This window comes from Thermobia domestica, chromosome 1, assembly GCF_964235325.1.
Source record: "Thermobia domestica chromosome 1, izTheDome1.hap1.1, whole genome shotgun sequence".
Taxonomy (NCBI): Eukaryota; Metazoa; Arthropoda; class Insecta; order Zygentoma; family Lepismatidae; genus Thermobia; species Thermobia domestica.
Genome location: NC_137454.1, coordinates 4,382,744 through 4,409,176, shown reverse-complemented (window position 1 = coordinate 4,409,176; position 26,433 = coordinate 4,382,744). Strand labels below are relative to the sequence as shown.

Sequence of the window (26,433 nt, the reverse complement as noted above, 5' to 3'; positions counted from 1 at the left end):
CTTTTCACCCCTCCCAATATCTTATACAGCTAAGACCTGTCCGAGTAGTAATTTATTAATATAGATAGTAAGTGATTTTCTTACTAATCCACATGGCGGTATTCTGAGTTTCGTAATCTTTATAACATGAGAATGATCGCTTAGGTTAACTTTAAGGGCTCCTATTTTCATCCCGAATTGGGATAGCTTCCAGTAGGGATGGGTTAAATAGTTAAATTATCTAGGTTTCCTTCCCTTTTAGGGAGGGGAACCTCAAAATTAATAGCTTTAGTATGTTCCCCTTGAACACGTTTTGACCAGTATCTGATAAAATATCATGAGTTAATCAGGACTAATTGGTTCAGTTTTCACCGCCCATTTCCTTCCCCTACATCAGCTAGAGCCGATTTGAACAAAAAATGGTAAACTCTGATGAGTTCTATGTGTGTTAAATAGATAACAAAATTAATGGTAGTGATGATTAGTATGTATTAGTATAATATGTCTTGTAGTTTAAGTAGTATGTGTGTATTCGTAATGTAGTAAATATTTTCTTGTAGTAGTAATTGTGGTAGTGAGTGATTGGGAGCGTGAGATAATTAAATATGGACAGTGTAGTATTTACTATTCGATTTTCGTATTCCGTCATTAAATGAACTTATAATCCATATTTGAAAGTGAACGTAATATAGTACAATAATTCAGTGTACAAGGTCACATTTCGTGGTTTACAGTTCGATCAAATAGTTACTAGCGCCCTTGTGTCGAAATTCAGTACTATCAGTTGTGCATATTTTACCATTGAACCCAGTTAGTGATTTAGATTTCATAAAATTGACCTGTATTTTCGAATTAAAACCGAGTAAACATAATTTCCGGCCCATATGAACAGATAGTTGGATAATGTGATCTGACACTTTAATATTCTGAAAACTACAACATTCTGTGTAATCTAGTAATGAAAATATTTAAGTAAATAAACTATGCATAGATTCTTAACCGAAGTCAGCCAATGTGATGTTATTTCCGTTCTGAAATTGTGATATGGAATTCCAATTCTTTTCTTGTAGTTGCAGAATAATTTTCATTGTTGCTGTCAGAATGCTATCACATTCAGCAATATTATCGCACATATTTTATTTTTTGTGAATATTTCTATATAGAGATTTGTTTTGAAACAGCTGCGAAGTAAGATATAGGATGGTTTGTGTGGCAAAGAAGTCTTGGGTTCGAGTAATGTTTCTTGCGTGTTGGTCGGGACGCGATTTATAGATTTTTTTTAAGTATTATGATGAAATGTGTATGTAGGCTGGGCGTAGATAGAGGAGACAGGGTGTTTTTTAAAATATAACGTCGTAGTAAATGGAAAAAGATGATGATATGAATATATGAATATTCATTTGAATATGAATATGAATATTGTAGTAAAAGTGAATAGATGATAGGACACCCGTATAGTGTATACATGGGCCCGGTATATTTTAGCCATATGTTGATATATATATATATATATATATATATATATATATATATATATATATATATATATATATATATATACATATATATATATATATATATATATATATATATATATATATATATATATATATATATATATATGAAACGTAAATGTGTGGTGAGAATCGTTTCGAGTTCTGACCTCCACGCCGAGACATCACTCGACAAGGTAGGCGAGTTATATATCAGCATGTATTTTTACTTCGCAGTTGAGTATGCCATAATAGTAGTATTTATTTATAACAATTTTGTCTGACAGCAGGGTAGGGATAGCATCATGTAATGGCTAACTAAATGTAATTGTTCATCGATTATGATACCAAATAGTTGGCGTTTTGGGCTGTTGTGAATTGTGTTTACAGTCGGTTATGAATAGAGAAGATCCTATGACTCTGAGATATTTTTTTCATATTACGCTACCATACAGTGTTTGTAGACTGAATAGGACAGACAGGATTACAGAATCGAAACAGTTAGTTATTGAAATTTATTTTACCGTACCCGGGCATCGACCCCTCCCCCCTTGAATATTTTCGTTTTCTTTTCTTAGTTTCCAAACTAGATAGTGATGGAAATTAATCGATGCCTCAGAATTTAGCGCATTCTGCGAAGGGGAGCTATCGGTGAAGTTTGGCAATAGAAATCACCGATCCAAAATTCAGTTTATTTAATAATTTTTTTTTTATTTTGGCAAATCGCTAATTAGGGATATCTTAGCTATTACTCTAGTTTCGTTACTATTCTGGAATCTTTTAGTTTCCGAGAGGTCGGATGATTTTTTTTTCTTTTGAAATTCTAAATTAGCGCCTTCTCTAACCTTCCGGAGGATTCCGGGATCTGCAAGAGCGTTGACCGGATACGGCGAGTGGTGGGATTTCCCTAAAGCCTTTGTCTTTTCGAAAATCCCATCGGGGACACAGACTTGTCTCATCTTCGCAGACCTCTTTTTCGGCTATTTATTTGGTAAGCCGAACCCCTTTTGGCATAAAAGAGAATATTTGGTTATATTATGTTGTATACGTAAATTCGACCACTTATCTTTCGTAGTTGTAGTGTTCTGTCTCCTCTCTCTTTACCTATACTTCTTCTACTTCTCCTCTAGAGTTTTTTTTTAATTTTTTAACCTTCCCCCCCCCCCGATTTTGAAAATATAATATATCAATGAATTAATGTATAATATATATTTTTTTTTAACCGAAATGACCAGCTGAGACATCTCAAGACACGATTCGTTTGATGAAATAGTTAGGGACTGGGTTTACATTATATTTGACCCATCGACGGGGTGAGTAACGATTCGGTACACTGTAATTTTCCACTTTCATTCCTTCACCATTGTCCGTCTGGGATTTTTTTTTATCCAGTGGTCACTTTCCATTTAGTTTATTTCCGTGAATGTTGTTGTAATATTGGGCCCAAAGTTAAGATAAAAATTGTTTTGTTCATGTATTTAAGAATGTTCTGTGTTACGTGCCTGCCTCACAAGTTTTCTTTTTCTTTGATCTACTCTCCAATTGAATATGTGAAAATTTAAAATTAATAGACGCGCGGTATTAAGGAAAATAATATTTTATGATGATATGTCGGAAGTTTTGTTTCTTGGTGTAATGTTGCAACCGTCTTCTTATACGAATTATTGTTGGGGTTAATGTAATTAAATGTGTGCGCGTGTATTGAATATATATATATATAGAGAGAGAGAGAGACGTTGAAATGTAAATATGTATGAAATATAGAATATTAAAGTGAAATGTAAGATGTTAAATTTATAATATGGATATATGTAAGAGCACCGCATCTGCCCCATGGTTTTAAGTAATGTTTTCCAACGAATGGAATGATGTAGTCTAATTTTCTTTTTAAGAATACCGCCGCGAACTTAAATAATTTTCTTTGTTCTGAATAAATGTAATTAGTAATCAATAATGTAAACAGTTTCAATGGCATGCATTTCAAAATAACGGCAGGTCTAAAATGTAATCTAATCCCTCGACAAATATTATCCTTTAGTGATCAACCAGAACTTTTTTTGTTTGGAAAGTGTACCTAGAATCCCCCCCTGTTTTCCAATGTGTATCCTATGACTTAACCAGTGTTTTACCATGATATAAATCACCATAATCCTCCCAACTAGTGAAGATCTTCTCAAATATAAATACTATGAGTAAAAGTTATAAGTAAATCACAAATAAAGTGTATTGATGCGTCCAAGTGATGAATGACTAACTAGTGACCTGGAGTTACTAAATAATGAATCCAAAAATGGACTGAACCGAGAGGAGAATTCTCCTCTGACCAAATAGAGTAGAAATCCCTAGATGGGTAGAACTTTCAATATGCAAATACAGCTACAAACTGGTAGTTCGTATATACTGGACAAATGGTTTGTTATAAAGCAAAATATATGTGTATAAACATAAACTGAATTTAAATCGAGCGAAATGTGTTGGACACTACCTTTAGTGCATTAATAGTGATCTCGAATGATCGAGTTTGATATACGCTACAGGACGTACAAAGAATACTTTTTTTTATGTCTCGACGTGAGGTAGAGACTCATAAGTTCTAATACACCTAACTAACTAACTAACTAACTCTATGGCCTATGGAACCCGGAGGTTCAGTGCCGCGTTCACAAAAGCTCTCCACTGACTTCTATCCTTAGCTAATTGGATCCAGTTTCTACTTTGTATTCCTATCTCTGCGAGATCCATCTTAATATTATCCTCCCATCTGCGCCTAGGTCTTCCTAATGGTCGTTTTCCTATGGGTCTACCAGTCAAGACTTTGAAAGCGTTTCTACTTTCTTCCATTCTAGCTACATGACCTGCCCACCTAAGCCTCCTAGACTTGACGACCCTAACAATGTTGGGTAAACCGTATAAACTATGTAGTTCCTCGTTATGAAGCTTCCGCCATTCCCCATTCTCGTTCCTCTTGGGTCCGAATATTCTTCTCAGGATCCTGTTGTCAAATACTTTCAGTATATGTTCTTCCCTCAGAGTAAGCGACCATGTTTCGCAACCATACAGAACAACAGGCATGATTATCGTTTTATATATTTTAAGCTTCAAATTCCTCTAATACACCTAAAAGTTTTTTTTCTTTTCTTTCCTCTTTGTCCATTTTTTTTAAGTGAAATAAGTGTCTTCTTTGCGTATGTCGCAAATCATAATTTGCTTAGCATGCCTAAGATATAATATATGTAATTATTATTTTTTATTTGTCAAGTTGATTGAATATATAAAAAGTTACTAAAATATAACTCTATGTATTCTATTAATATATAACCAAGAACTTGTGCTTTTAAGATTTTCTATGTAATTATTTTTCCTTTTCACTATGAATGTAATAAACTATTTGTACCCTTGTAGCTAGTTGGTTTCCTTTAAACATACATACACTGTCCTGAGTGAGTGAGCGAGTGAATGCATGATAGATTTAATTTAAGTAATTTTAGTAATGTCATTTGTCATATTAACATCTATAATATATGTGTCATGTTTTAATATATGTGTTAAGGTAAATAACCTAGGTCATGAAAGACCGCTACTAACAAATCTAAAGTCGGCTCTAGGAGTGAGACGAAAATAACAGGATGAGCCTAAATACATCTTTTTTTTCAGAAAGTTGAAACTCTTATGGAGACGATACATAAATTTTATATTGAGTTTATAAGTTTATATATATTTTTTTTTCTCTTGACTAATTCATATGTGTGGTCGATCTCAGATCATGGAGTTCAGATATTGGATAGTTATCAATTATGGTTTGAGATTAAATTACAAAGAATTAAATTTCACTTAATAAATTCGATTCGATAAGTTTCTTCGGAAGTCCGATTTGGGAAAATTACTTCTAAAATGAACATATACAGAAACTAAGAATAATAATATAATTTATTCAAAATTTACTTTACTAGAAAATATTTATAGTTTCAATTAGTAGTAGATATTTCATTATCACTCCTTTGCTAAGTTCAGGCGACTCCTCCTTCAACCACGATGGTTAGTTTTCACGCCCTAAATCGTTTTCAGATTGTCGCATATCTATGACTGTCTTCTTGTAAGCATATAATTTGATAATGATTTTGCAGAGTACTTTTAGTACTGATACTATGTGCATAATCGGGAAATGTATATTTGTGTTAAATTTCATAGGAAAAGAATTATAAATACGAAAATTATAATGAGTAAAACCAAATGTTGCTAAATAGACAAGAAAGTTTTGTTTTCGTTTTATTGTTCTTATTTACTGCTCTTTTGACATGAAATTTGCCACAAACATGTCTTTGCTGATTATACACTTATTAACATTATAAGAAATACCGGATGAATTCCTTATCAAATTATATTAATACAACATGCGACATGCGTATTTATAGACATGCGACAATAATTTTGGATATGAATGTACAGTAGAAAACGGATAGCAGAATAAGTTATCTTGTCAAAAAATAAGCTAAGACACCAACCACAGGATGAAGGACGGAAAACCACAGGTTGAATGTATATTATGAAAAACATAAGTGTAAATTTGTAGGATCTTCAAACAATCCTTAACTTTCTTTGGGCATCCATTTTCTTAGGTTGTCAAAAGATGATAAACTAATACAGGTAGTGTATTCAAGAACGCATTGTGCACTATGAGAAATGAAAAAATGCAGAGAAACATTACGAACGTAAAAATTTCCTACTACAGACAATAACACTGGTCGGCATGAAAATTCTCCCACGAGGATGAAAGGGTGTACCGGGTAGATTGCGAAAAGCTAATTACGAATATCTCATCGAGAAAGTTCCAGCACATATATATATATTTTTTTTTTTTTGGCGGGGTGCTGTTTCCATAATTGACAGAAAAATCGTATGTTTCGTATTTAATATGTGTTTTCCGTGTTTGGAGTGCATACTTCTGAATTTTTATCTTAATCCAAGAACTGTTTTTAGGCTATATCCCAGGAACATACTTTTCTCTAGCTCACGACTCCCCAGAAACTTACCCCCTCCCATTGGGTTGCAAAGATTTATTGTCGTTCCACACTGCATACACTAAGACCTAGGCGTTATTGATGGAGAAAGGTTTCGTAATCAACTTGCGATCATTCGTCGGCACTCTTTTGTCTAGAAGACAGACAGATTGTTGAAAAAAGCGCCAAGACATACACCACGTTGTTGCGTGAAACAAATATTTCAGTTTCGAGTTGATCTTCGTGTTAGAAGGTGGTGTTACGCTGTGTCTGTGTATACTGTAGATGAAAAATATTTCTGCGTAAAATATTGATGTTTGTGTCAATTAAGAACATGCCGAGAACTTGCAACAATTCGACAGATTCATTCTGCTACATATGTGAGGAAGTGATTTTCAAGGGACAAAGTAGGCCATTGTCACCGTTCCTGAAGACAGCCTACCATCTGTACTTCGGGTGTAAAATCGGCGCCCAGGATCGCGTTTGGACTCCGAAACAAAGTTGTAACTCGTGTGCTCGTACTCTCACAGGATGGTTGAAAGACACACATAAACCGATGCCGTACGCCGTACCTATGGTTTGACGCGAGCCCCGTGATCATGTTTCTTATTGTTACTTCTTCCTGACTAATATAAAAGGTTTCTCAAACAACATGAAGCATAAAATACAGTATCCTAACGTGGATTCCGCGAGGAGACCTGTGAAACATGATGTTTGTCTGCCTGTACCCGTACCACCAGACTCATAAATCCTGTGCAGTGTTTCATCCAATGCATAACCTGCTGCTTGTGAGGATGTTGCAGAATCTTCGAGTACACAGTGAGATCCCAATTACGGTCCAGTGCCTGACACTAATGAACCACATGTGATAAGTCAGGAAGAGCTGAATGATCTGATCAGAGACTTAAACCTTCCCAAGTCTAAGGCCCTATTGCTTGCATCACGACTTCAACAATGGAATCTACTAAACCAAGATGTGAATATATCGATGTATAGGAAAAGAGAGGTGAGCCTAGTTCCTAATTTTACAAAGGGTGGTGATTTGGTGTATTGTAGTGACATTCCATCACTTATGGGACAACTGAAATTGAACTACAACATTGAAGATTGGAGGCTATTTGTAGATTCCTCTAGGATAAGTCTCAAGGCAGTGTTACTACACAATGGCAATGAAAAACCAGCCATCCCTATTGCTCATGCTGTACATTTGAAAGAAACATACGAGAACATGCGAAACCTATTGCAGAAAATAAAGTACCCGACCAGTTCCAGTGATCTGTATGCGCTGACCTTAAGGTTATTGCCATGCTCACAGGTTTACAAGGAAGTTACACAGAACACTGCTGCTTCTTGTGTTATTGAGATAGTCGAGCCAAAGATCAGTACACCATCTAAAAATGGATGCCAAGGAAGCAACTGGTCCCAGTGGAGATGAACGTGGCTACTGAACGTCTTGTGGATCCGGAGAAAATATTCTTACCACCCCTTCATATCAAATTAGGGCTCATGAAGGTCTTCGTCAAGGCCCTGAACCGGGATGGTGAAGCGTTTAATCATCTCAGAAAACTATTCCCAAGACTCAGCGAGGCCAAGGTGAAAGGTGTTTTTACGCGACCTCAAATCAGAGACGTTTTCAAGGATACTACATTTTCTTCTAAGGTTAATGAAGTGGAAAGTGAGGGTTAGGAGGCCTTTCGAGAAGTGTGCAGTAACTTTCTAGGGAATCATAAGTCACCTGATTACAAAAACATTGTGGGCAGATTAATTACTTCATTTCGTAACATGTGATGTAATATGTCCCTGAAGTTACACTTCCTGCATTTCCACCTGGACTTCTTCCCTGAAATGTACAACTCTAGGGGGTCTCTGACGAACACGGGGAAAGGTTTCACCAGAAAATAGCTACCATGGAGAGGCGCTACAGTGGTAAATGGAGTGTGAATATGTTGGCAGACTTCTGTTGGAATGTGACACGCGAGACACTCTGTAGTAATTACAAGAGGAGTAGGAAAAGCAAGTGATACGTAAGTGTTAAACTTTAACTTTTTATGCAATTTTATCTGCATAATTTATATTGATATTTAAATTATAACGTGCAAATTATTATGAGTGGAGAATAGCATCTTTGGGTGGATATTGAAACACCCCTCCTCCCTGAAAACTGGTACGTCCTGGAGAGAAACGGTTACGGATTCGAACTCAGGAGCTCGTAACCTATAGGAATGACCTATTTTCGTTCGTGGAAGCGAAAAAAAAGTTTAATTTTGCCGACCAGAGTTATTCGTAGGAAAAAGTAATACTTATTACCCATATAATACTGTAATGAAAAGTTTACTTTAGCAGGGTGATACAGAATCCTTCCGGTTTTATAGACAGTTATTAATATAGTTGTAGTTTAGAGGAAGCATGTAATGTAACAATACAAGGGTGATTACAGGGTCTCATTGCCCTTCATTGTTTTCATAAAAAGTTGAAAAAACAAGTTACTTCTAAGATCTACTAAGGTGTAATCGTTATTTACGTCGTGGTTCGGAGTAACTTTTATTTCTCATATACTTCCCCTTTTCTTAGCTATGATTCCCAGTTACGCCATGACGAATACGATTACTGCCCATGCCTACAGTTTCAACTTACGATGACTGGGAACATGGCAAATGAAAACGTAAGCAACGTAAAGTTTGTTGTTAAGCTACATGTATAAAGAAAATTAAGTATTAAACATATCACAAATGATAAAATCACTTTTCGATAAAAGAAATATAATATTATTATGTCAGCATAAATATTACATGCATTCACACTTCCAATATATGCACAATTAACAATTTAGTACTAATGACACGATGGTGGCGTGGCTTTAATAATAAATAATGTGGTGGCTTAAAATGTTAGTAAACTCACGTGTTTCTTCGGCTAGCCTGTTGATGTTGCGCCTTCGATGTCCTGTATCCGAGTATATGCACTATTTCTGAAGTTGAAGTTCCAAGGTTGAGTCCCAATCGTTTCCTCTTCACTAAGTTTTCCGGGTAACGCTATGCGTATGTTATCAACTTAATGTCATCAATCAAATCGTGTTTTAAAGCTCAGCTTTCATTCACAATAATAAAAGATACTCCAATTGATTAGTGGTATGACAATGTTCTCGTGAATAACTATTACGTTTAAATTCCAACACTAATTAATAAACTGTTAAACTGATAGTGCAGGCCTCTTCATCACAAACGAGCTGCAACTCAAAACGAACGGGCTACATTCTAAGCAGCAAGGTACGCTGCTCTTCGGAGAAGGGCGCGCTACGACGCGAAAACTGGGAGTAAGAAAGCTCCCTCAAACTGTCCACTGCAGACTGAATGCCTTTTCCAATTCACTATCATATACATCTTCTCGGGGCTGGAGCTTTCCGGTGATGACGTATGATAACAGGTTCGCACTCTTTGGCTGAAGAAGTGCGGACATTTTAAATAATCAAATCAGCGTTGAACAATGACAAGAAGCAAAGTGTTTTTGCGACTTTCCCGTCCTTTCCGGACTCAGAGAGCGTTCACAAAGGAAATCACTGTCTCTGCAACGTATGTCCATATATGGTCACAAAATCTTGCCCGGGCTCACCAACACAGACGAAGAGACATACCAAAACGATGACAAAAGAGTTTCTAGAACATTTGGATCTATACGAGGGTTGGTTAATAAAGTTCAGAATAAATCTATTTTCCCAATGTTTCTTTTGAATCAAAAAAATGAGCCATAGGACGGTGACAAAGGCAAATTAAAAAACTTAGTGAAAGATGTTTATATTGTTTCTACTAAGTTAACATTAATTTTAGAAAATGTGCCACGGTGGCTCAGTGGTAGAGCACTTACCTCAGATGCGTGGGGTTCCTGGTTCGAACCCAGACGAAGTACGTTTGTGGTGAACAATATCGTATCCGTGGGTTTACTCGACGTATCCCGTTCCCCCCCCCCACATTCTGATTTCACAAATTCTTCCATCATCATTCACTTGTTTTAATCATTGTCTTCCTTAGCCTAAAGTAGGGATGCGCACGAGACGAGTCGAGACAGGATTTTCCTGACAAAATTCGAGTCGAGACACGGCTTTTCCAATAGAGAAATATACATTTTTCGGGTCGAGACATCACTTTTACAGCATATTTTCGAGAGGAGACAGCCACAAATCTTGTCTCGTGCTCATCCCTAGCCAAAAGAGCATAATCGTGGGACGTTAAACTGAAAATTTTCATTTTTATTTCAATTTTAGGAACTTACAAATACGATAAACTTTATATTTAATGATGCAATACTGATGATCTAGGGACTATCGGTCATGCTTATGTGCGCGGGGTTCCGGGTTCAATTCCAGATAGGAACGTCTTAAAATTTGAATTCATTAGTATGATTCGGATTCTCCCTTTAATGTGTGAGGTCACGTCTCATGTAGCTTCAGTGCTAAAAAGGCAAGTCGATAATTCGATCAAACAAATGAAGTAATCTAGCACTCCCTCCATACTGGATGGAAGATCCTAACACAAAACAGAATAGTATCAAATGAAATGAAATCTTTCAGTCTTACGTCCCATGGTTATGCCGGCCAAACTAAAGGAGACGTGATGATGAGATATTAAGGAAATGGTTGAATGAAGAAAGTGGAGAAAACGAGAGAACCCACGCACACGTTGTTTTTCGACAACGAGATTCACTTGGGGCGAGCTGGGATCGAACCAAAGACCCCAAGCGCCACAGGTGAACTCTCTACCACTGAGCCTCCGCGTCTCCAACAAAATAGTATGTGTGGCATCTACTGATCAATGTAATTTGAAATAAAGTATATCAGTGCAAGTGTGCATTCTATTTTCCCTAAAATTTAACCTTTGGTAAAAATTTAAAAGAAGCTAAAATTATAACCGTGAATTGTATCCGACTCTTACTTAAAACTAATGGTGAGCACAAAAACCGGTTTTTCGGTTTTAGAAAAAACGAAACCGGTTTTTGAAATTTTTCAAAAAAACGGTTCCGTTTTTTCGAAACCGGTTATCGGTTTTCTCCAAAACCGGTTCGGTTTTCTCCAAAACCGGTTTGCTTTTCACCTGATCCGGTTCTGGTTTTCTTCAAAACCGATTCCGTTTTTTTTAATTTGTTCTATTTCTGACCAGAATGGTGTTTCGTTGTTCTTCGGAAACCGAATCCATTTCCACAGAAATAGTCTTATGTGTTTTCGAAAAGTTTTCACCGAAACCAGTTTCGGTGAAAACCGAACCGGTTTTGAAGAAAACCGAAACCGGTTTCGCTGAAAAACCGAACCGGTTTTGGAGAAAATCGAGATGTCGGTTTTTCGGTTTTCGGTTTTTATAAAAACCGGTTTTGCCCATCCCTACTTAAAACTATCGCTTCAAAAAACAACAAAGAAGTAAAGAACTCACTACTCATATTTCTTTCATTACTTAAGTCATACACATTTATAGTACCGTTCTTCAATTCATCTTTCTCTTTAACGTGATATACTGTGGTGAGTAACGGCATATACAGTAAGGTTTGATCTTGCATCATTTAGTCTGAGAACTCGTCAACTGCACCCGATTCAAATCGCAGCCATAATTTGGAACTGGCATTAATAGTAGGTATCTTCCTTCATTAAATCATGACATGAAGTCTTTCAGTTTAATATCCCACGATTATGTCCATTGTGCTAAGGTAGACGGATGATTAAGGCAACTGAATGATGAAAGGATTGATACAATCAGAATGTGGAAGGAAATTGGAGAACCGCGAGAAAACCCACACAATTGATGTTCTCTATGACACACTTACTTAACCGGAGACGGAACCAATGATACCACGCACTAGAGGTAAAACAGAAGACCACTGAACCAATGTGCTACCATTCCTGCATAGATCGTTATTGCAGGAAGACGCTACACATGAAAGCTCAATAAAATTTATCATTCAGTGTGACCAGTCATTCCAAAGAAATTCTCAGTCGTTTCAATCTTGTAGTAAATCCAAAGTCTATAACTTATTTCGAATAATGCCCTTTTGTCCTGTGTTCCCACGTTGTTATGTCCGAAAATTTTAAATCAAATGAAATAAAAATTGATTATCTAGTTAAATGTCGCACGATTAGTACCGAAGGTAAGGGAGACAATGACGATCATAAGTAATGAAAAATGGGATGAGGAAGTGAATGATGGTGAAACAGTTGGCAGAAGAAGGAAACGGGACTTCCCCGTGAGAACCCACGACCTTGATGTCTATCATAAAGTGGCTTGGCCGAGTTTCGAACCAGGGTTAATAAGTAATGAAATGATAGAATGAAGGAAGTGGGGGCCTGAGAGAAGCCCATAAACAAGAGGTAAGCTATCTACCAGTGAACCATTGCGGTTCCTAATTATAAACCAAGAGAAAGACAAGAGTAATGGGAAAAAATGAAATGAAATCTTTAAGTTTTACGTCCTACGATTATGCCGGTTAGGCTAAAGGAGACGATGATGATGAGAAATGAATAAAATGGTGGAATGAAGGAAGTGGAAGGAAACGGGAGAACCCCGAGAAAGCCCATGAGCACGGTGTTTGTCCACCATAAAGTCCATATGGCGCTAGCTGGGATCGAACCAGGGACCCCAAGCACCGGAAGTGAATGCTCTACCACTGAGCCACCGCACCGAGAAGAGTAATGGGACGAGGCCGGTACATTGGTGTAACATTGAGATTGTTTTCAGAATTAAACATGTTATGACTTTTTCCCCACAATACCTAAAATTTATGACTATTTATATATTCCTGTCAAAAGAGAAGTTTTCATTATTAAGAAAAAAATTCACAATGTACAAAGATGGATTTTTTCCACAAACATGAGCCAGAAACACGTTTTCTAAAAGAACACATTCATTCTCCCATATTGACATAGAACAGCCATAAAGAAAGGAAGACAAACGTGTTATTATTTCGCAATTGAGAAGCAAAATTATTCAAATGTAACTGATAAAGTGTCCAATTTCTACAAAAGTTCAAAGAAAGATTGACGCGTTACGTCAGAGACACCTGCCGCCAACGGACAAGCAAAGCCCATTGCGTGTCTCGTTCACAAGCCACGTGATACCAAAGTACTTCACCCAACTCCCCGTGTTGGGCTCAGTTTTCGATCCCTGTTCCATCCCCTCCCACTTTTATATTCCGTGTTTGCGTGTCAGTCACTTGCGAGAGCTGCCTACCGCGTGCTTTCGCTGCTTCTGTCAGTGCTCGTGGAGTGACGGTGGTGTAAAGGGAAGACCGTTGTGGCCTTAAAAATGTTCGTCCAGTTACTGAACTAAAAAGAAAAATTACCCCTCCACAGCTAAAACACAGTCAAAAGAAAACAAAGAAAAAATACAAGAAATTAAGACTCTTGAAATGGATCTAGATGGATTTCGAAGAACCAAACTGTTTCGTATTCAAGGCCGGCAAATATCGACTGCAAAGTATGCACATTTCAATCAGAAGTGTTCGTGGCATTTGCATCCAAACATGAAAGGCTTTCATCGATGCTGTTTTTGTTAAAAAAAAAAAAAAAGATCCCTCCTTCCCTCCGTCCGTTGTCGTGAAAGAAACAATACAAAAGAAGACGCCCTAATAAAAATCTATTTTTGCTTATGGTAATGGTGGTGAACGCTATCTTCAGTGGTTCAGCACTTAACCTCCCTGAATCGGATCAACAAAGTGAAATGTCGCATGGGAAGGTGATAAGTGTTGCAGGCAATGTCAATGTTTTGTTGGGAGGGTAAGTACCTGCTTACTCAATTCCTTACTCTCACTTACTAAAATAAACGCTTTCATCACTTTCTTACCAACGAATTTATTTGATGGATTTGAAATATTTATTTACCTCGTCATTGTTTTTTTATTATTATTATTATGATCTTTCTCGTCTAAGCGGAATTGCAATTTTCATTTGCTTCCATCTCTTCGTTCTTAAGAGTCTTCATCCCGGCGAAATTAAAATACCGCTAATTTTACAGTAATTATGTGATATCTTCAAATAGATAAAAAGATAATCGAAATGTGGAACAAGAGCGCCCTAGACAATATTATTTTACATAAGAAACCGTTATCACGACTCACTTATCTGCTTTCGATTTCGAGCCATTTTGAAAATCGGCATTTATTTTCGCGTTTCTAAACAGATGAAAACGGAAAGCCACTAGGTGACTTGTCATAACGGTACCTCACGCAAAATAATATTGTCTAGGGCGCTTTTGTTCCATATTTCAATTATCTTTTATCTATTTGAAGATATCACATAATTACTGTAAAATTAGCGGTATTTTAATTTCGCCGGGATGAAGACACTTAAACACCATTCTCTATTTGCTCTTTTTTCAACAATCCATCTTTTATCAACACAATCTATCTATCTTCTTTTTCGTCTTCCTCTACTGCCTTCTACTTCCATCTTTCACGCTCTCTTACCGACATTACCATCACTTCTTCTAATAGTGTGATCATACCAGTGTAATCTCTCTTGTGCTTTCTACGACATCATAGTCCCTTTAAGCTGCCTCTTATTCTTTTCTTTCTGATCTTATTCAACCTAGTAACACTATACATCCATTTTTATTTCGGCTACAGTATTGCTGGTCTCACTACGGTCTTCCTCTCACCTTGACACTTCCTTTATTACAAAGAATACCTGATACTTTACTTGTTTGTTCGCGTAAAACAATTTTCCACTTAACACCAGGATGTTATGCAACCCAAAAGATAATTATGAAAAACTGGTTGCATAATGTGGCAATTAAACACCTGATGTTTTCTTATTTATCTATTCGTATAATACATAAGTAATTTTTCATTTACCTAGGTACAATACAGATGTTATGCAACCCAAAAGATAATTATAAAAAGCTGGCTGCATAATGCATCAGGCGTACATTTCTTATACAGGGTGTTAATGAACTATACCGACAAACTGTAAGAGGTGATTATTTACATCAAAATAAGGGAAAAGGTTCCTATGAACCTATGGGGAAAAGTGCATATTGAATGTACGCCCGATGCATTATGCAACCAGCTTTTCACAACTATCTATGGGTTGTATAACATCTTGATTTTAGATGGAAGATCATTAATGTGTTATAGGAACAGATAAATAAGAAAACATAAGGTATTCTTGTTATTAGTTTAAATATATACAGGGTGTTAATAAACTATACCGACAAACTGTAAGAGATGATTCCTCACATCAAAATAAGAGAAAAAGTTCATTTGAACCTATGAAGAAAAGTGCACAGTTTCAGAGCTAGGGCTGTCCAAAGTCGCGAGAAAGCCAAATTTCAATAGACCCTATTTCGAATTCCAGAAACTGTGGATAGTGGTCCTTACCAACGTGAAGGAAGTCACGAATACTCAATCCAAAAATGCATATTTCATTAATGTTCAATGGGTGTGCAAAGTATTCCTTACAGGGTAAAATTCTCAGATATGCCATCAACCGAATTTTGAGATATGCTCTGACTTTTTGATTGGTCCACACTAGACAAATAATAAGGCTTGATAGCAGTGAACACGGAATCCTTTGGCGCGATGTCAGAAGTGCTAAGGATCGTCAGCAATGTTTTCTTTCACGCTTATAAATGAAGAAAACGTGAAATATACTGTGACGAAATACATATCATCACACGTTAATCTGAACACAAAAAACATTGACCTGCCGGTTCCTTACACTTCTGACTTCCCTCCAAAGCACTGGATATCGATTGTCGTAAGGCTTACCACCTGTCTACTTTGGATCCTCCTTGAAATCAGAGTATATCTGAAAACTCTATTGAGAGCATATCTGAGACTTACACCCTGTAGGAAAACCCTGTACACCTATTGAACATTGACGAAATATGCACTTTTGGATTGTGTAGGTGTGGTTTTCTTTATGCTGATAAGGATCATCACCCACAGTTTCTGTAATTCAAAATAGGGCCTGTCGAAACTCGGTTTTTTCGCGATTTTGAACAGCCCCAGCTCTGAAACTATCAACTTTTCCCCATAGGTCCATATGAACTTTTTCTCTTATTTTGACGTGATGAATCAGCTATTACAGTTTATCGTATAGTTCATTAACACCCTGTATATATTTAAACTAATAACAAGAGTACCTTATGTATTCTTATTTATCTGTTCCTACAGGGTGGCGCGTATTGTATCTACCAACTTCAAATGAAAATACAAAGGTGTGTTATGCAAGTTTTAATGCAAAACTGTTATGGAATATAAGTATATGGACTGGCAATTTGTACACTGTACAACACTTGTCGAAGGAGCTCACTAAACTTTAAAAATAACGTCCTGTAAATGTCCGCCTTTTTCCTGGATGCACTGCTGCAGGCGACGTGGGAAGGCATTCATCACACGCATTAACGTATCCTGTGGAATGGAACTTATCACATGACGAATGGCAGTCTTCAGTTCGTCAATTGTCTTCACGCGATTGGCAAAGACCCTTTCCTTAACATATCCCCAGAGGAAGTAATCAGGAGCTGTTAAATCTGGGGAACGGGATGGCCATGAGACATCGCCAAATCGGGATATCACGCGGTTTGGAAATGTTTCTCTGAGTATAGACATACTTTGGCGTGCCGTGTGTGCCGTAGCACCGTCTTGCTGGAAATAAACGTTATTGATCACACCCCTTTCCTGCAATTCCGGAATGAGAAACGTCTGTAACATATGGCAGTAGCGGTCGGAATTTACAGTTGTTGCATGTCCGGCGTCATCCTCAAAAAAATAGGGACCAATAATGCCACACATTCCAACTGCACACCATACCACAACTTTTGGGCTACCTTGAGGCTTTTCATGTAATGAACGAGGATTCTCCTGAGACCAATACCGGAAGTTTTGCTTATTAACATACCCAGTCAGGTGGAAGATTGCTTCATCGGACATCAAAAGTTGTTGGAGGAACAGTGGATCTCGGTTAATCAACTCAAGAATGTTCTGGCAGTTATTGAGTCTGTTTTCCTTATCAATGGCTCTCAACTCTTGTACCACCTGCAGTTTATACGGATGGAACTTCAAATCACCCAGCAAACGACCCAATGAACGTCGTGTCAAATGTAATGTTCGTGCATGTTGCCGTGCTGAACGTTTGGGACTGCGTTCCATCGCTACGCGCACTCGTTCCAAGTTTACATTTGTTCGAACACTTCGTCCACGACCTGGTGATTTCCGGTTCACAACACTACCTGTGGCCCGCCACTGTCTCACCCATCTCAGAATACTGTGTCTCTCGGGTATAGCAACATGGCGATCATCACTGTTTCGTCGCAGTGCCCGCTGAGCCTCACTGACAGAACCGGTTCGGATAAAGGCTTCCACCGCCGCAATTCGCGTCTGCACAGACCACCGCTCCATGGTAAACTAATTGCCAGAGGCCCTGCTATTCAGTGCCGTAAGCATGCGCAGCATTCGTACGCGCATTTGATCAGGGTTGCCAACTGCAACTGGTAGATACAATACGCGCCACCCTGTATAACACATTAATGATCTTCCATCTAAAATGAAGATGTTATGCAACCCATAGATAGTTGTGAAAAGCTGGTTGCATAATGCATCAGGCGTACATTCAATATTTTAAAACTAGCAACTGTGCTTCACTTGCTGCTGTGGGCGATACTTTGCGTAACACGTCTGAAGTCTCGCACGAAATTCCAACGCGTCGTATGGGTTTCTTAGTAAATAACTTTTATCTTTGTCATAATTTCATCTTTCTAGGTCAAACAACTAAAAACGCTTAAACACGAGCATAATCATTTTTTTTTTCATTCCTTTAATCTCAAGGAATCCTATTTATGAATATCTTATTAAATAATTAGAATCTCCACCCAGTAATCCGCCAGATTGAATTTCTTGCGGGGGTAGCAAATTTAGGGTACATAAAATTTGGGGATATCTTTTATTTTATTTATTTTATATAACGGAAAGGATAGTTTTCTACTATTTAATCCAGACAACAAGACATGTCTGGGAGCAGTCTTGAGACAGACTTAACCCGTATTGCTTCGTCTACCCTCTTCACTCTTTCTCTCCCTTTTTGTCTTTCCACCTTTTTCCTTTCTTTCTAGGAAAATATCAAAATACTGTTAAACAAGTGTTTAATTCTTTTGAATGAAAATTCTAAACGTCAAATTTCATGTATCTATTGTTAAGGGATTCTGAGATATGGACGTCTTATTATAATTATTTTTATCCTTATTTCTGCCCCATTCCATGTCGAATTTCCAAAAATCCTTCTGTGAGATCCTTACGTCACAGATTCTATTTAGTGTTCAAATTTCAAGTTTCTAGTTTAAGCCGTTTCGTGTAGGTGTTGACGAGTCAGCCAGTCTGTGAAGATACCTTCTTTTGTATAAAGAGATAATGCTAATATTTATGCCTCCGAACTGCCTTCTTTCCAGTCCACTGACCTAATAACTTCTACAACTACTGCAAAATATGGACTTATCTAGGACAATAGTATTATTCCTAAATATTTCAAATTAATGAAGGCCTTACTACAATAAGGACTTAGCTCCAAATTCGGCGGTTTGCGGTTTTACCCGTTCTTCCTCAAACGAAACTAGATCAAGCGGTTGATACAAAACGAAAATAGCTCCTTACTAGTTCTCGAAATACCAAACTAAATGGGCAAAGAGTAATTTTGAGTTGGGCTGAAAATTGAATTTTTAAAACATTTTTTCAATTTCCCAAAACAAAAATTCTGAAACTGGATCTGACCCTTTATTGCAGCAAGAACTTCGTTTAAACTACTGTATAAGGAAAGAACAGCTTCAAAAATGTTGCCAAAGAAATGTCGGTGGAAACTTATTATCTTATATACATATGCTATGAGATGAGAAAGCCGGAATTCTAAGCACGATCACAATACCAACAACCAGGGCCGGATTTAGGAGGGTGCATTGGTGCACGTGCAACCCCTTCGTTGTAAATATGTAACTATCTAAAATGAGAAACTAGCTATGAAAATAGCAACATTTTCCGAAACTTTTTATCGTCGTGTTTCCGTTTGGGGCTTGAAAGAAAGCAGAGGTTTGCATAAGCAATAGTTTAAGTCAATTTTCTAAGGGTTAAAGGAAAAGGATTCACCAAGCAAAACAATGTAACATTTCTCAAGTAAGGAAGAAAACAGATGCCAGGAGAGGAGAACATTTTATCCTGCATTACACTTGCGACCCTTTTTAAAATACTCCCCCTCCCCCACATTCGTTCTTTGCATCAGGCTTAAAGAATATTGTTACATGTCACTTTGAAGACTTTCAGTATGATTGTTTTTTTTGGGGGGGGAATTATTGGTGCACCCCCTTCAGACAATCCTAGACCCGACCCTGCCAACAACATCTCTTAATATGTGATCCGAATCACATTAATATGTAAGGCTTCGTCGCATATAGCCTCTGTGATGGAAAGGGCACTAGACATTAGTGCATCCGTCTATACAACATCTCTTCAGAATCTATGATTTCTCATTTTGGATAAACCGATAACCACTTATAAGAATACTAATGTCCCCATAATCTCCATTTCTTCAATTAATCCATTTCTTGGGCTATACGCAAATTTCCTCAGCCATAAAAAAGAACGAAATATTAGAACATAAGAATAAAAAAATAAAAATATAAAATTTAAAAGTTCGATATAAATAAAATGATAAATATTTGTTGGTACACTGAGAAAAAAATTGTAGGTGGCGTACTTAAAAAAAATAGGTTACATGCGTAATTCCTGTAGTTTTTGGACTTAACGTACAGCAGACGTATAACTGAAAAATCATGTTTTATAAGTGTTCCATCTATACGTACTTTCTGTATGAAACAATGTAGACGGTCAGGATCTCACATATAAATGGACGTATATAACATATAGCTGACGGAGGTAACATAAGTATATGCATGTGATATACGGAAAACTGTTAGATGTCAGACATTCTGCAACGGCATGATGTAACATCTAAGGGCAGTGCCTACATTGCATACGGATAACGTGTGCTCCGTACTGATTTCTGTAGTAAGCAAGAGGATACCGTATATTTGTACAATATTCTGCTGTCCGGAGAACGGATTTTTCTCTATGTATGTGCGAAGTTATATACAACTAATTATTAATGTATTTTATGGCTATGTATCAACCGCTCATGTTTCTTCTGGTTTTATTTGCTCTTAATTTCTATTATTATTATTATTATTATTATTATTATTATTATTATTATTATTATTATTATTATTATTATTATTATTATTATTATTACCTATTTCTGATAATTTTTGCATCCTTTTTTCCACTACAGTTCCTTTAAAATCTCATTTACCAATCAATAAGATACGCAATATCAATTAACAGAACACTGCAAAAATTAATCAATGTTTAAACATAATTTGAATGTTATTTAGAATCAACTTCTCATTATTGTTTAACATATCCCAAAATCTCCTGAAATGTTCCATTAGTTAACAAAAAATATTTAGAATTCCTCTTAATAGTGTTTAAAAGGAACTGCCCTAAGCGCGTTCAAAATGTGTACCTGTACTTCTGATGTGTTAAATGATTATATGGGTATACAAAAGGCGTTTACACAGTGTTAGTACACTTTATATATATTACCATTTACACATTTATAAGTCATTTCTGGCATTGTATTTATTGGAAACATCCGAAGTTCAGGTATATTTTGAACACACTTAGGGCAGTTCATATTAAGCACTATTAGAAGGCATTATAGACAATTTTTATTCACTGACGAAGCACTACAGAACAGTTTTGGGATGCTAAAAAATAGCGTTGAACAGAGTATCGAACAGATAGCATATTCAGTTCAAGGAAACTGAAGTTAGGAAACACGCCTGAAGCAGAAAATATGTTTTATTAATTGATTTCTCTTTTCCTGTCTTTTTCTCGGTCTGTCTCTCCAAAGTAGCATATAGACTCTCATCATTGTTTGCTTCAAGTTTAAAATTCTTTTGAGCACGCGATCATATCGTCCCTCTCGAGATAAAGAGGCGTATCTCATTTTTTCAACTATTCCAAGAGACGACTGTAAAGATGTTATAATAAGTTTATTTTATCGTGTTCTGTCAAAATTTAATTGGATCTTGTAAGTTACGTATCTGACACGAAGGATATCAAACTCAATTTTAAAAGAATACGATAGAATAAATAATGAGAAAATGTTTAAACTTATCTTCTGGAAAAGTTAAGAAAATGAGATACGTCCTTTTGTCTCGAGAGGGACGATATGAAGTAAAATTCTGTTAATATCGCTTTTTAAAATAGTTTAAATTCCTACATGTTAGCCATTTGAATTTTCCAAGTTCATACAGTCATCATGTCTAGACTCACAGTCATCGAATTCAAAACTTTGATAGGGGGTGCGGTGGCTCAATGGTAGAGCGTTCACCTCCGGTGCTTTGGGTCCCTGGTTCGATCCCAGCTCGCGCCGTGTGGACTTTGTGGTGAACAAACACCGTGCTCGTGGATTTTCTCGAAGTTCTCCCGTTTCCTGCCACTTTCTTCATTCCACCATTTCACTCACCTTTCATCATCACCGTCTCCTTTAGCCTAAACGGCATAATCTTGGGACGTTACACTTAAAGATTTAATTTTTTTCAAAACTTTGATGTAGTCAAAAATATTTAAATTATACTCAATGGGATATTATGCTTTATGAATGACTTGAATGTCAGGGCCCAACGTAAAATGAAAGAGGACTTGTGATCTCTTACAAGAGAACTTCTTACAATTTCTCTTTTAAAAACAGAAAGTAAATGTAACAGATGTAGCTTGTTTCCTTTATACAAAATCCATCGAATTCGAATAAATGTTTTTTTTTTTTTTTTTCACTATCCAGCAGTTTAATCATTGACAACATACATTAATCTCTATTTTGTCCAACACTGAATTGTTAATTTTAATCAATTTTATAATTCAGACTTATACCTTCGCTAGCGACAATCTTAGTTGATTATATTGTAAGGATCCCCACTTTTCAGTGCGACCACGTTATTCATATAATACGTGCTACTGTTTACAATTTTTAGTACAAGCAGACAATACACAGGAATACACGAAGCCAACAATACGGAACCCAATACATAAACATGGTTCAAACATAACAGGACGATATTACTCTTTTGCGGTCCACTTTGCGAGTTCTCAAGACAATGTTCGAGCTAAAATATTTTTCGCAGTGACTATAAGTTTGGAAATTACAACACGACCAAGGATGTTTAGAATATTATTGTCTTCGGATTGTGGGTGTCGAAATATGCTGTTCATATCTGTTGATAAGTTCCGGAGTCACTTTTTCCGCATTCGCTCTGCAGTCCATGGTGACAATCCTCACCAACACCTAGCGATTCCTGTTTCTGAGGTTTTTTCTTACTTTCCGTCAATTATTACTATTCGCTGATGTTGTCTTGGCTTCAGTCTGTATCCCGTCATATGTTGGGACACTCTTTCTACCAACATCTAACACACTTTCCATCTTAGATACAGTTGCTGCATCTGAACACTAAGCTATAGTTTGGCCTCCCATTTCATATAACACCTGTGTGCCTGCTTCAACACACAACTCTGTTGTAGGCCTCTCAGTGCATTAGATAATTCCCAACACACCACTAGCAACAACTAGGCACTGCATACACATTCTCTCCACCACCACTTCACATAGTCTACCTTCTGTATTGCAAACTACAGGTGTTTTGATTATTCTGATAACTGTCTGTATTTTTAAACTATACATTTAGTTTGCATTTATTATATAAAGCATATTATCCTTAAGTTTACTGTACTAGCTAGCTTTGTGCTGGCTAAACCAGTGTCGCCAAGATATTACAAGCAACGAACCAAATTCTTCATGACCCTGTAAGTTGCCACTAACATTTCTCGTAGATATTTTTCTTCTATATCTATAGTAACTTGCTATTTTACTAATTTAAGTATGTTATGAACCTCTTCAGATCAGTACCATGTTTTTATGATTCACGGGCGTACATACAAGTAGGAAGAGAAGGTATTCTGACTGGACAAGGAACGTATGTAGTTGTGCATGAGGCCCGTAAGTGTTAATGAATTTATGCCTAGCTTGTAAATTTAAGAAATGTTTAAGTCACAATGTTTAATTTTAGAAAAGTTTCCCTTTATACTTCTAGATTGTGGGTTCTTAATTCCTACACATAGGCAACTGACGCCTGGGTGGTTTGGAGTAGCCGAAGTCCCGCATCCCTTAGCTGCAGTCGTTCTCTTTTCCTTGTAGAGGCTACGTTTTAATGAACGCAACAAGTCACCTTCACCTTTCCCTTTTTCATAAACGACGTACAAATGAAAGTTTCTTATTGCAATTATTGTATCATTACAGAATCCCATTTATACTAACTTCTTACTCATATATTTTCCTTAATTTTTTCCCTCGCCACGTGTGTTTGATTGCGTTTCTTGAATCAAGAATATGTCAATTGGTGTGACTCATACCTTGTTTAGTCCATAGGAAAAATAATGAGACAGAAATTGATCGAATACTATACGTAGATGTTGCAACACGCGATGCTAAATTGCCTCTGTTTCCGTCACGATTTGTTTGTCTACATATTCATGTGTGTTGTTTGTTCTCGTTTCATTCCTTTTTTTCCTGCAAAAGTAGTAAACAAGCATTGAAATCAAGGTCAACTGAGTTATTTATTTCCAAAAGGAGATAATGTCAGTCCCGTTACTTTGTTCTGTCTTATAAGAAAATAAATATAATACAAAACAATTCTTAAAATGTGAAGAAAAGACCGTCGTAGGACGTTCTATGAAAACAGGGGAAAAGGTTTTCAACAGATGAAAATATTTTGGGAACTCGTGAGTATTTGGTATTTCTTATGTTATATAGAGGTTAAACTTAAATTGTGTCGAATACCTTAAGGCGAGTAGCCAAAGGTATGAAAGTAAAGTGAGGTAAGGAGGAGACCCGTGGGTCCGGATCCCCCCCCTCCAAAACTTCCTAACTCAAGATACATTTGCACATATTCTCAATAAACCTAAAGTTGTTTGACAATGGAAGAATTTATGTAGCATGAAAATTAGCGCTTACACTTCATCTGTACTCTTTCTCTTATAGGGGTCGCGGTGGCTCCGTGGTAGAGCGTTCACCTCTGGTGCTTGGGGTCCCGGGTTCGATCCCAGCCCCCGCCAAGTGAACTTTGTGGTGGACAAACATAGTGTGCGTGGGTTTTCTCAGGGTTCTCCCGTTTCCTCCCACTTTCTTCATTTCATCTATTACTCATCATCACCGTCTCCTTTCGCCTAACCGGCATAACCGTGGAACGTAAAACTCAAAGATCTCACTTCATTTCTTTCTCATAAAAAACAATCTAATTTTATCACTTCTTTAAATTTAGGTGGAAGTATTTTACAGTTACTTATCGTCTGTTCGAGTACAGAATAATATCTGTTCATTCAATATTACATAGACGTGGTGGATTGTAATATTGGACTCCCCGCCCAAAACTTAGATCTCTCCCAAAAAATTTCTGAGTGGGCACCTGAATGAGGTCAACCCATTGCTAGCCTAATAATTCTTCTTGTTGGTTTCCTTGAATGAAGATCACTACCCAATTAACATCACAACGCTGGATGACTGCCATAATACCAATATCCACCTTGGATGTCTGTTTTTCCACCTTGGCATTCACTTAGGGACTATCCAGACTTAGTGCTCCTTGACTATGGTGATCTAACGAGAATCAGTACAGTACGAAGAATAAAGCAAGGCTAATAGCAAGAATATGGAGTCTCTCTCCTAATTTTGGAACAGTCCGACGTGTCCGATGGTGGATGCAAAGCTCAATATGATCTTCACTTTTACATTTACTGGAAGTGGTATAATCAGCAGCATTCTCAGACTTCCTTATTTTATGGATAGAGCCGTTGGGTGAATCCCACTCTAATCTACCTAGGTACTTTGAAACGGGCACGTATCAAGGTAGATCTAGGCCCTCCTAACTTTTGCTGCTCTCCTAAAATTTTCACGGTAGGCTTGCAAATGAACTATAGTATGGTGATAAACTATAATATGGTTGGATCGCCCCTCCCTGCATTTTTAAGCTGGCTACCGGCCTGCTTTGAAATATCGTCTACCTTAGCCTCAAGAACTTATTCGTGGGACGTTAAACTGATATATTTCATTTCATTTCGCTTTAAAACTGAAACGTAGAAATCAACCATTTCCTTTTTTTAACATTGATTACCATAAAGCATAACCAGGAGTATTGGATAACAAACAACCGGTTTTTGTAATCAATTAAGGATTCATCTCCTTCATAATCTTTTTACCAAATCACTTACAGCTGCAATATCACTTTTTGTACATCGAAAATGGTGAGAAATGTATTTCAGTTTATCGTCCAGTGATTGCGCCTGTTAGGCTAAGAGAGACGATAGTTAAGGGAAATTAATAATGTTGGAAGAATTGGTGGAATGAGAAAGTGGAGGAAAACGGAAGTACCCCTGAAAAAATCCACGGAGACGATGTTGTCTATCACAAACTTACTTGGTTAGATTCAAACCAGGGAGACCAAGCACTCGAGGTAAGCGCTCTTTCACTGAATCACTCTGGCTTCCCTGGTAAGAAATAGATTCCTCAATTACAGGTCAAGGTCATAGAACTTCTAGTTCCAGTTTTAATATGGAATTCACATCGTTTGAAGGTATATCCTGGTTGCAGAATGTGAAATGAAACTCATTTGTTTCTCTTATAGTCTCGTTTCACTAGCTCTACCCCAAATATTAAGTTTCATTATCATCCACTTGTTTTGGTCTACACCCCATAACCATGGGCCCTTATAACAATTGTTTTATTCATTACCTAATATTATTGCGATGCTGAGAAGCTTATTTCAAAATTTTCCTCCATATTCTCATGGAATATCTATCCTTCCTACTATACAGGTATATAAAAATACATGAACTGA

At 36.9% G+C, this 26,433-nt stretch overlaps 1 protein-coding gene across 2 annotated transcripts in view; it reads left to right on the top strand.

Annotated features, from left to right (window-relative positions):
• The window catches only part of s-cup (spermiogenesis-related protein stanley-cup), a 199,725-nt gene that overhangs the window by 112,693 nt on the left and 60,599 nt on the right, over nt 1–26,433 (top strand). The window contains exon 1 of one of the 2 annotated variants that reach the window (XM_081754538.1): nt 13,720–14,219. The exons of the other annotated variant lie outside the window; for it this stretch is intronic. Within the exon in view, the coding sequence (XP_081610664.1) occupies nt 14,092–14,219 (128 nt within the window). The 5' untranslated portion in view covers nt 13,720–14,091. Of the gene's footprint in view, nt 1–13,719; nt 14,220–26,433 lie in introns of those variants that run through there. 2 annotated transcript variants of the gene reach the window in all.